The 12,943-nt window shown below is 31.4% G+C and overlaps 1 protein-coding gene across 1 annotated transcript; it reads right to left on the reverse strand.

Annotated features, from left to right (window-relative positions):
* Nucleotides 1-55: 55 nt before the first annotated feature.
* Nucleotides 56-4,036, reverse strand: LOC128158276 (uncharacterized). The gene is made up of 3 exons (XM_052821036.1): nucleotides 3,673-4,036; nucleotides 530-748; nucleotides 56-309 (listed from the first exon to the last, which is right to left on the reverse strand). Exons 1-3 carry the CDS (start codon nucleotides 4,034-4,036, stop codon nucleotides 56-58), a joined length of 837 nt encoding a protein of 278 aa, XP_052676996.1.
* Nucleotides 4,037-12,943: the final 8,907 nt, after the last annotated feature.

Raw genomic sequence — 12,943 nt, forward strand, 5'->3', positions numbered from 1 at the left:
TCTAAATTCAACTAACTTGTAATATCAATAATTGAAGAAATATTTCTTCTTTTTTTCACAAATAAAGTCCGTTGATAACAACTTCCTCAAGCACTAATGCATTGTTGCCATTTCTAGCATTCCAGTCATCTGTTATGTAGTTAAGTTGAAATATCTTCAGAGTGACGTATCTTCCATAACGTGATGGTCTGCATTCAACGGTAATTATATCCCCCGTCTCACTGGGTCCTTGGTATGTGCCACAAGTAGTCATCTCTGACCAGACAGAAGAGTTTCCCACTCTTATCTCCACACTGTGAAGCCACCGACCTGTAACATGTGCAGACGTTTCATATCCGACATTGAGTCATTTTGCTATGTTACATGTAACTATTAACTCAACTTTCAAAGATTTTGATAAGTATTTTGTTTTGCTTCAATAGTCATTTCTATAACCTTCCATGGACATATGTTAATCATTGTGATTTTACAATTGACATGTATTAAAGGATGTACTAAATGTAAGCTTATATCACTGGAAAAAATCTACCATGATCATCGGCGCGGTTATACATAACCACATCCCTAATGATACTAAATTTTTCAAGGTCGATCGTCACCCAGGGATACGGTTCATAATACGTGTGAAATTTTCCAGGTGCATTTGTTATCCCATCTACGAGGTAAATGAGTTTGTGGCCAGCATTTGGATAGTAATCTTCAAAATTTGAACTGGCACTGACGGGCTTATTCAAAGACAGGATTTCTGCTAATATATAATGATAGAAAAATGATATTTTGTCTTTACTCGTAATAATACCTGAAAATGAAAAAAATGAATGTCTTCATAAACAATGAATTCATTAATTAGTTAAACAGACGCTCAATAAGAAGTGAGTTAAAAGAAACCAAAAATATCCATTAATGAATGACTTTGATAAAACAAAATGAATATACATGATGATATTCATTTTTGTTTGTAATTCCCTATCTCATCAATTCAAATCTTAATAAACTTTCTCTGGAAAGGTAATTAAGGTTTGTCCCACACAACCTTACCTTTAGGGTTATGGTCTAATTTGTCAATGTATATATAATTTATTAATGTATTGTTCGAGATGAAATTTTTCAAATGAAATATAGTTTTTCTATTTTAGAAAGGAGGTTGTTTTATCATCGTGGTTTTATAATAAACAGTCCAATAGTAAGTTAAGGTTGAAAATTAAGCTTCAAGACGTCCAAGTCTTAACCATTTTGAGTACTGCAAGTATTCAGCCTATATATGACACACAGTTTTAAAACTGTCTTTCTAGAATCTATTGTTCAAATCCCTTAGCGAAAGGTTTTTGTTTATGATAAGTCTTATAATTCTGATTTATGACTCTTATATTAAGCTTTTAATTTCTTTGATATTTAAAAAACATTTGTGACGCGCCAAGCAAAAACCTCCCTTATCTCAATTGTGACGTAACGTTAAAATACGTGTGTACCTATTACATCATCGTAAACGCTGTATAAGTATTCTTACATGTATATGATGAGTGTTTCACTTCTGTGTTCAAGAATCAATTACATAGTTATGAAGGAAATTCTGCTATGGCTTAATAAAGTTTTGCGTCATCAATGATTTTCTTTAATAAAAAACAGCGTAATTCAGTAATAACGGTAAACAAGTGTTGAACTATTTGTCCTTTCCAAAAAAAAATATCTCGCAAGATACACGTATTGCGGTAAACAGAAGCTAATCATAATCATAAAGTCATCTTTTTCTGAAACATTCTATGTATATGCATCTATAACACTCAAAAGAACCCGTTTCGTGACTAAATCCCAAATTTCGATTTTTACAAAAGATACACGTATTCATGGTATGAAAAATTTAACTCCTTTTTTCCTGTTGTGATAATGTTAAATTGTTGATTTTATGGTCATATTCTTTATTAAAAATACGTTCGCTTATTTTGTAGAATGAAATTAAAACATATTTTTCTTTGAGAACAAATTGTTCTGTCCTTTGTCTTGGCAGATTCACATGTAAATAAACTACTCTCAATTATTCTTTCTTCCATTGTTTAAATTTTTTGTTGAAACTAATGCTTATCCACATGCAAATAGACCAATTTTAACTTATTTATATTCCTATTGTTTTGATTAAACTAATGTTTCATCGATATTAATTCAGACGATTGTGCATTCCTTTCACAGAAGAAAATAAATTGTATTATCTCTATAAACCTCCTTCATTTTTATTCTCCTGTTTCATGCCAATGGAACCGATGAAAATTAAAACAAAGAATTGTTTTTGAAATTGTGTAATTAGTTCTGTAATTATTTTACCGACGTAACAGATAAACTAAATGCATTATCTTTGAATAAAAAGTCCTTTGTTTCTTTGTTTTCCTATTAATTTTTTTGTTCTATAATCAATTTGAAAAACGCAGTTAATATTTCCACGTATTTCCGTCGATGTTCCAGTATTAAAAATATTAACAGAAAAATATCAAATAAAAGAGAGAGAGAGAGAGAGAGACAGACAGAGACAGAGAGAGACAGAGACAGAGAGAGAGAGACAGAGAGACAGAGACAGAGGGAGAGAGACAGAGACAGAGAGAGAGAAATGAATATATATACGCAGAACATAAGTATGTACATCGGAAAATAGTTTATAAAATTACACAAGATATAAAATTGTATTTTTCATCGCAAGGTTATAAAATGTAAACCATTTGTTAGCAAATGCAATATCTTTTTTACAACGAGAAGTGATTTCTTTGCTGGAAATATGCGTGGTCTGTCAAAATCATAAGTAGAGAAAATCTAGAAAGGGTGAAATGGGATCTGGTATGCAGCCGTTCTCTGAATGATTATCTCAGCTTTATTCTGCCTTTTCTCTGCCACATGGTGTAGGATTATTATGTTTTAACAAGAAAAAAATCAATTTAGCATTGTAGGACAACTTTTCATAACAATTCATACATATAGTTACGATCTTGCTAGGTAAAGTCACGTTTTATTATGGTTTTGAAAACATTTAAAACAAGGAGGGTATTTAATCAATGAAAATCAATTTACATCATCTTCAAGAAAAATGCAGAGATTTACATTGTAATTTATATATCTTAGGACTTTTAAATCATTTGTAAGATTCCATATCTCAAAAATTATTATTACATTGTTTCAAATATACTGAGTCAAAATAAGATAGATGTATTGTGATCAAAATATCTATAGTTAATAATATAGCAACAATTATGTAGCCTTTATTTGTGCAATCGACGTCAAAGCATATTCTTTATTTTAATGCGCTCATGCAACACTCTAAAAATGAGAAACATATGTAATGCTGTGTATCGCTGGAACAAGAAGGAAAAACTTAATTAGAATCAATAAAGAATGACATTATCATAATTTTCAGTTAAGGGAGGTTTTTGCTGGACGCGTCACATATGTGTTTACAATCGTGCGATATCAATAACATAAGTAACATAAGGCGGATTTAGTTAAATTCTAAGTATGAAGGATGCTTAAATGTGTGGCTGATGAATCTTATATGCAACCTTATATTCAATATTGCATTGAAAAAACAAAGATTTAAAGATAAATTTAACAGCAACATTCACGGAAATACAGGCATGTTTTTAACGAATATTGATGAAGTCATACTATGAGGGAGACATGCAATTGAATACTTACTTGATCTTTTTCGATATTCCCAGTCCTCTCCAACAAAATTACCGTTTTTGTCAGCATCAGTCAAATATGTCTTCAACAACTTACAGGACGCATTTTGAGAGCTAAACAGAAAGCCAATGCAAAAAACTACACTTTTAAAACATCTCAACGCGCAATAATATTGCGTTTGAGGAGAATTGGAGTTGATAAAATACGACTCAGATTTTGGAACAGTTCCATCGAAATTTCTGTCCGTTCCATAATATATTCTTTCCCCACATGAGCAGTGTATGAACTCCCAATAACAAACTGACAGAACGTATAACATCTGCAAAGTTTTATATGACTTATTCGACAATAGGATGTTGAGATTCCTTTGAATCATATTAAGATTTGTATGGTGGATTTAAAGAAATACACGTTTGTAACCTTTTGATTTTGGAGCAAATCGCCTCCAAAAAAATTTGCTACAAACATTCAAATAAAAAGAATATTACTGAGTGTTTCAATTTTTATACGAATTTTAAATATATTGGGTGATTTCATAAAATCCCAAGACGACCTCTTACAAACTGGGAAGCATTTCATTATTAAACATGTTTTATGTGATTTTACCTTGGGCACCTCATCCCTGATTATTTTTTTATCGCGACAATAGCGATTCAAATTTTATCTTAGCTGCAAATTTCACGTACCTCTTTCGAATTTTGATATTTTCAATGAAAGAATAATTAGGTCTTCAAACTTATGCTACATACATTCGTCAACGAAATACAATGTTCTATTAATTACAGATACAAATTTCATCGGAATAACAAAATTGGTTTCTATATAAAGCAGTATTGGGAGTTAACTATTTAGGTTTTAATCCGTTTTTAGAAGGGCCGATAAGCTTGTTTCAAGTTTCAAATGGGTCTTGTTCTGACTTTAGCGTTATCATTGTCCTCAAACTCCTTGGCCTTTCGGATATCACTTTAACACAACAAAATCTGAGAGGTCATACACAAGTTCGTCAGACTTCTCCTAAAAATACATATATTTTGGCGAGGCAAGGGGGGAATGGGGATGGAAAAACTTGTTTGAAAGTTAGAATACAACTCAACATTCAAATTGCATCCCATATATCGATCACCTACAGCGGGGGTTTCAACATCCCCGCTTACAAGGGGGCCAAAATGGGTAACATGCGCACCAAATCAGCTGGCCTAGGCGCCAAATAAAAAGGCGTGTTAGAAAAACTAGCTGCATTATTACCTTCCACCATAATCAAATGGTCACAGTTTCTGCCATGTCTTCATTCGAGGGGTGTCAATAAGCCTGCTTTGAAGAGGACCAGAATGCGGGTAAAAGGTTGTGTTGCTTCTCTTTTAATCAGTTGTGGGGGGAAATACATCAGGAACATCAGGTACTCAGGACACACCTAGGATACTTTTGTTGTATTTTCTTAGTCACATGATAAGACCAGGTAATTTATTTTACCTCTAATAAACTTTTAGTTTGGCAAAACTGCCTTCTGATTTTTGAACAACTCGTTAGTTATACATGTAAAATGCCTTCATGTTTTAAGCATATTGAAGTTGTTTTATAGATTTTTTAATTAACTTGGCTGTAAAGCGATGGAATTCTGTTAAATCAATGATTTTTGAAATGGGGGTTGATGGGTGAATTGAAACAACTGGTACATTTTATTGCCAAAAAGTTTCAAGCACTAAAACAGCGTAAAATCATTAAATACAACATGTTTTGTGCAGATTAATATGCTTTTCTACAAAAATGTTTAATAAAAAGATGATTTTGTAAATACACAAAAAAAATATTTTCAAACTTAATTTTAATTAATTTCTTCTATTTAAAAATAATTAAGACAAAAAATCATCCTATTAAAGATTGCTCTGTCTAAATTTCAGTTGCTAAGGTTTTTTTCAAATTTGTCAAGTTCATATAGACCACACCTTAGTACATCCATTTCAGTTTGCAGGAAGGTGCATATCTGCAGTATCCCTCAGTTTTAAAAGATTCAAAGAAGTACTTGAGTGTGGCCACATTCAAATTTGGGAAATACTACAGTACAATCTACAACTTTCAACTTAGGACACCGTATATTTGATGTGCGCATGTGCTATACGGTGGGACCAAAATGAAATAAATACATATGTAGAGAAGCAAAATACTTACCCTACATAATAGCATATCACAATTTGTGTTGTTATACTAGCTCTTGCTTTGTAACAGATTCTAAAATAAATTGATTAAACAGTTCAATACATTTTTTGAACAATGAATAAATATTTCAATTTTTAATGGAATTGCTGTTTGAAACCAAACGCAGCTAACACTTTCAGTCTATCTATTCACTTTATCTATGAAAAAGTTAATATCTTACAAAATCATTCACTCTTACAGTGCATGAGCTATTGTTTTAATTTGGCAATATTATAGAATTCACTGTCAATGAAATGTTAAATTATTTTATTAAAATTATTAGAACTAGTAATATTAACTTTCCAAGAGGAAGAGTTTGTTAGGATTTCAACAGTCAGCTTTCAAATCATAACATCTACTCTCTTCGATGTGACAAAGAAATCTAACAAACCAGCTCGAAGAATGTGGAGGGAAATCTCAACAACCTATAAAATCAAAGAAGACAAAACTAACAACCAACTGAATACCTACATACCTTATATATTTGGCCAGAACCTTAGATACAACCATATGGCAATTTATGTCATGGTGAAGACAGATGTCTGTTCTACTCAAATGACCATGACCGGATTTTTAAGTTTATAAAAGATTTCATTAGATACTTTAGTATTACGTTTAAAATGTACTTGTACAATAACTAACACATAATTATATTAATTTATTTATCAACTAATTTATTACTTATATTTATGAATTTATTAATTGTATGATTAATAAATCTGTAACTCCTGCATAGAGAGGACACCAATAAACCTCCTTCATATTCTTTCAGATTTTTAAATCTTCAAATTAAGTCTGTTGCTGCGCAGTTCAACAGCTGTTTTGAGTGATTAAAAAAGCATTGACCTGTTCGTGTATGCATACTTTCAAACCAAATGACATGTAGGATTTCATATTTATTGCTTTTATATCTTTTGGCAACATTTTTTCAGTTTCGGGCAGAAACAAGCTAGTTCAAGAAATGTTTACATTCTTATCCTCAAATGTACAAGATGACCGCACATCTCCCTTAAACTATCAAAAAGCTAAAAGCTGAAATCTTCCTGAAATTTGAAATGTGAAAGGTGATCAGCTGTTTCATTGTGCTTTCTAGTAATGTGTGTTTTTTGTATCAAAAAAGGTAGGTTGTAATTTAGAGAAGAAATAACTAAAAGCCTAACCAGCGTCATATAAGTGTTTTGTCTTTAAATGGTTGCGTGTTTATTATATCAACAACAGTCATATAGTATGAAAATAATTTTTTGCTTGGTATTTGATAATGTTCAAAGCATGTCCCTCTAGATGCCAAACAATTCTTACCAAAACAGCAGCAAAACATACAGACCCTTAAGCATCAGTAAATATTGTAAGGTAATCTGACGATAATCAACGACTGGGAAGCAACATAGATTTTCCATTGTAATTCTAAATAAAAGAGTTCCTTGCATGAAGTTCAGCTCTCGCTTTACAAGTAGGCAGTATACAATGTTCAAGATTGTTCACACCACAAGTCAAATCAATTGCTCGTTTCAGAAATGCCTTCTCATAGACAACTTCGAAACATGCAAAGCTAAGCAGACCAATAAGACACTGCAAGTGAATTTTTTCTACCCATAATTTTTTTCAATATGGTCTTAATTTTGGACACCATATTCTAAGTTAGACAATATTCCATAATCACAGAATCTTTCTATTAATATCAAAGGTGGTTGTGGGAGTGTTATTTTTCTTTTTTATCGGGATGTTTTCACAAAGTGAAAGAAAACTTGAAAGATCATTGTTATGAATTTGATGGAACAATAAAAAAGAAAACGTCTTAAATATGAGACATTCCCCATGCGCCATATTTAGAAAGAATAACCTATTGTACAGCTGAGCTAAATTTGAAAAAAAACAACATGAGCTGCTGGCGCTAATGATGAGCACTTATCAAAATAATAGTTTCAATTCCATCCAAAAGATGACAATCTAAAGGTTTGATAGCAATAATTCGGATTGCATGCTTGATATCTATGTTTGCCATCAGATAACCTCTACCAAACTGAGAAACCAATCTAACAATATCATTATTAGAATCATATATGGAGCCTGCAAAGTTCCTTTGGGCATCCCTGAGTTAAATGAAGCATTTTTTTATATGATAAGTCGTGAATAATCTGAATCTTCCCCGGATCAGAATTTGGAAAAATGCCTAAAAGGGATGACACAAAAATGAGAAAATGGTTGTTCTAGAAAGGGACCGAGTAATCGGCCAAGTAACAGACTTTTGTGATTTTGAATCACTTCGGAGTGTTCGTTAACAGATTGTGATTCTTAGATACCCAAGTGCCAGGAGGGGCATTAATATGATTAAACATAGGAGAAATGAAAACGTCAATCTCGACTTTATTGTTATAGTGACCTGATTTCATCTCTAATGCTGAAAAAAATATTTGATTGACAAAGGGTGTTATATATATCCCTCTTTCTATGGTATGAATAAGAATATTTGAAGGTTCTCTTTCTTTCTTACGAAGTAAAACACTTGAAACGAATGGTGATATTTTTTCTCCATGATTCCTGCATTCAAAAATTTTCTGTTTGAGATCAAATCTTTACATTGTTGATAAAATTTTATATGTTGATTTAATGCATTTCCTATTATCTTTATCTCCTTTGCAAAATATTAATATGTAATTGCAATATATCAAATATTTCATTAGATTCTCTTTCTGCAAGTATATACAACAATTTTCAAGATATTTATTTCTCAAATGTTCTGGTTAAATTTTCTGAGGGTTATTATCTGATGAAGAGTTGTACTCGTCCGAATTTCAATAGACCTGTTGTTATATCTGAGATATGGATATTCCCTTATTATTTCTGTATGGAGTATCAAAGCAAAATGAGGCAATTATCGAAATCCTTTGGTGGGTGTGACTTCTCCGTGTTTTTAAACATTGCTCATGTTGATACCTAGATGCCATACGATACTCTAACTTTCAAAACATTCCTTGGTACAAATACTCATATTCAGGGTTGGCAAAAAGCGGAAAATACTCCCAGGACGGTTGGAAATACTGGTACTTCCCAAACAATATTGATATTATCATATAAATACTAAAAAATAAAGTACAACTACATACTACATGTAGTATAGTCTCAAATTTGTTGGGATATGACTTATTAGCAAATCGTATTAGTTATGACATTTTTATCAATGTCTTTGATATTACATAACAAGTTTTGACTAGCCGGTGATGGATTGGGCATCTACTTATGAATAATATAAGCATGGTTTATTCATAGGCCAGGATTTTTTGTTTGGAGACTTAATGCAGGTAAAGGTGCATCTATACAGTTATTATAAACATACTGGTAGAACTTAAAGGTTCAATTTTCTGGTTTCATTGATACATGTGTAAAATGTGTCAAAGAAATTGCGAAAAATAAAGGTAGACTGTGTCACTACCTCAGTATGCAACACACATAAGAAGAGGCCAATTAACTCCACTCAAAGTAAATATCTCTCCAAAACAGGGTCACATATAACTAGGTAATTTTATTAGAATAACATGTGTGATTGTTTGGTTGTGTTTTGGTAACACCTTTACTTTAATTATATCAGGATTTCAGTTTATTTTGTGCTTTTAATGATATTAAGCTGTAAAATACAAAACTTGGGGTTAAAAAACCTAGACTGAAACTTGTGCTCTAGCTGCTATAAAATGATTTGGGGATTATATGGTCTGGTGAATTTATGATTCATAACAGACAATAAACTGGCAAAACATGCTAAATTGTGTTTTCATGCCTTGTAGCAACCTCTAATGATACAACGTCCACTAATGATATAATGTTTCATTAGTGGTCAGGATGTTGACCACTAATGATATAATTTTATCATTAACGAACAACCTAACCGTCCGCTAATGATATAATTTCAGATTTGTATCATTAGCGGTCAAAAACCGTAACCTCTAATGATATGGAAAAAAACTGAGAAATAAGTACTACCTTGACCACTAATGATACTCTACCTAATTATTTTGTATCTGATAAAAAATTTCAGCTCCATGTTTTAATTCCTAATATTGTCCGATATTCATGCCGATATGGATTTTTGTTTTTGTTAGTTTTTGTTTGGGTTTTTTTTTTCCCGATAGCAACAGTTTGTTATTAAGACTAAGAACTCTGTCTCTTGTTGTTAAACTGTGTAGATAGAGCTAAAAGGAATATATGTCAAACAACATCGTCTCAAGCCATGGTCCGGTGTCCGTTTATATATATATATATCTCTCCACCATGATCGTTCATGTTGACCGTGGTTTGCTAAGATTGTCAAACCAATACCGGCCGTTTATGTTATATTTCCGGTAAATCGCTTCAACTTTAATTTATTTTGAGAAGTCATGATAATTAACTGACAGAACAATAATGAGCAGTTTTCATATTTTTATCAGACAAGTCGCGATCAGTGATTATTTAATTAATTCAACTTAACAATAACTTTTCTTTAAACTTGCAAGATTAACAAAATTATGATTAATAAGCTACTTATCTTGATTTGACAGAAAAAAATATTGTGTTCAATACAGATACAAACACTACACAGAAACTTTTTCGTGGGTGTGTTTAGGGAGTATTGGAGATTTATGACGAATTCGCCGGCGTAACGAGGAATCTTGACCCGGGTTGAAATTTGACCCGGATATCATTTTTCAACGTTGAAAAATTGATACCAAAAGTCGTGAAATTATACCTGGGGTCAGTTTTCAACAGCTTGAAAAATATTTTTCAAACTTCTAAGGACATCGACACGTTGAAAACTGACCCTGTTGAAAATTGACTCCGACTTCAGAGTTTTGAATTGTCTTTGAACAGAAGTGTAACTTGCTCTTCACAGTTTAATTGTACATGTGTGTACTTAAAAGTTTCGGTTTCAAAACTTTAACTCTTTCATACTATCCGCTATATTTGCCGTCTTGGGTAATTTGACATTTCAAAGGTTGATTTTTCTGACTTCAATCATTTAATATTTCATTTGACTGAAAACGTGGTATGTAGCAACCTCTTTTACTATACTTTCATGTTAAATACTGAAATCTGATTGGTTTAGACGCAGTTAATAATTTGTTCTATTACCCTCAGCGTTAGCAACACATTTGGCAACGGGTAACACAACGAATTGTTACATGCGCGTAAATTATGCGCGTACAGTTCGCCGTAGAATTCACGTCATTTCTATACAAAAGCAGAAACATTTCTTTAAAATTAAGACATTCAGTATAATAAAATAAATAGTGCCTATTTGGGAGGATAACAGTTGAAATTGACGCCCCTCGAAAACCATTGTCAACCTCCGCTTCGCGTCCCTGCATTGTTATTTTATCTTAAAGCTAATCACAAATTTCTAACTTTCTGAGATCAGCAATGAATGACCAACTTACGGGAAGTGTACTTCTGAATGAAAATTCTTACGCATATAAAAAACCGTTTTATAAATTAACATGTAACTGTATAAGTTTGACGTTTGCATTTTCGGGATATCAAATTAATCTTTCTTTGTATGAATCCTGCAGTGAAAGTTTTATTATAACTGTTTCAAAAAGTATATAAATAACATATTTCAAAGCGGCGTTATGTATGCTCAAACAAGACATTTTCTGTCTCATACTCATTATTAACAACCAAAAAAAACATGTTTAAAGAAAATTGATATTAGAAAATTTGGTAGCAGCAATAAAAGAAACGCAATTTGTCACTGAAAGGGAATCTCCTTACACGTGTAAAATATTTATAACAACTTTTTTTTGTTTTCGGATATTAAAATTTATTCATTTTACGATATGTCAAGTGAAACAAAATTACTTTTAAAGGTAAAACGATATGTTTTGATGAATGGATTAAAAGCGGAATACTGTATGTTAAAGATATCTTTGAAGAAAATGGTAAATTAAAAAGTACAAGAGATATATTTGATAGGTTAAACAAAAAAAGCAATTGGATCTGCGAGTATAAAATAATACAAAAAGTGTTTAAGAAATTTGAATTCATGTATGATTTTTCTAAAATCCCCTATATCAAAATGCAACAGAATGACGAAGAATACAAAACTAAATGTTTTTATTCGAAGCTTGTAAAGCTCAAATTTCAAAGTCCAATTTCACAAGGAAAGCTTGGTAGGGATTTCCAGATCCAAGATAAGGAAATTTGGAAATCAATATATTTCAACAAAATTAAAAATGTCAAAGATAAAAGTATTGCGGAATTTAATTATAAACTTTTAAACAATTTACTAAGTAATAATCTGTTAATCAGTAAGTGGAATAAAGGGGTAAATAACAAATGCAAAATATGTAGAACCGAGATAGAAAATGCACAGCATCTAATTTTTGATTGTGTAAATGTAAAACATGTTTGGCATATGGCAAGCCAATGCTTAAATTTTAATATTGTTTGGAAAAATGTCATTGTTGGCTTTTTTGTTGATGATAACGAAACAACAAAGCTTTATAATATCTTCCTCTCATTTATTGCATTCAGAATTTACAAATATAAAATGTTCTGTAGAGTCGAAAACTTAGAAGAAACAAGCCAATCGTTAAGAATGTATATTAAAGAGAATACTTTATCTTATTGTTCTGTTCTATCTTTTTTACATCAAATGAAAGAAAAGAAACTTTTTCAAAATTTTGCATTTTTACTATGAATATTCATTTATGCTATGAATATGTACTTATGCTTATATCTATTATGTATGTATATATATATTTATATACGCCCACCCTCCGAGGGAGACAGTCCCTCTGTTGTATACAAGGGTTTCTAACATGGACACAGACTTTGACTGATGGTAGGGAAACCCTTTGTTATGTGTGGGCCAAAATATATACAAAATATAAAAAAATCACATGTAAATTATCAATGCAAGGATTTATTTTCTCTCACTTTTTTTTTGATTAACACATACATGTTTAAATGTACGTACGGTGTACATGTAACTTTTTTTTTCCATAAAAACTTGATATATATCGTATACGTTTTTTCAACATATATTGATTTTTTTCCCTTTTTTTCTGATTATCTCATATACATATACAGTGTACATTTTTAGTTTATAAAATCCTGA

Source organism: Crassostrea angulata, chromosome 8 (genome assembly GCF_025612915.1).
Source record: "Crassostrea angulata isolate pt1a10 chromosome 8, ASM2561291v2, whole genome shotgun sequence".
Lineage (NCBI taxonomy): Eukaryota > Metazoa > Mollusca > Bivalvia > Ostreida > Ostreidae > Magallana > Magallana angulata.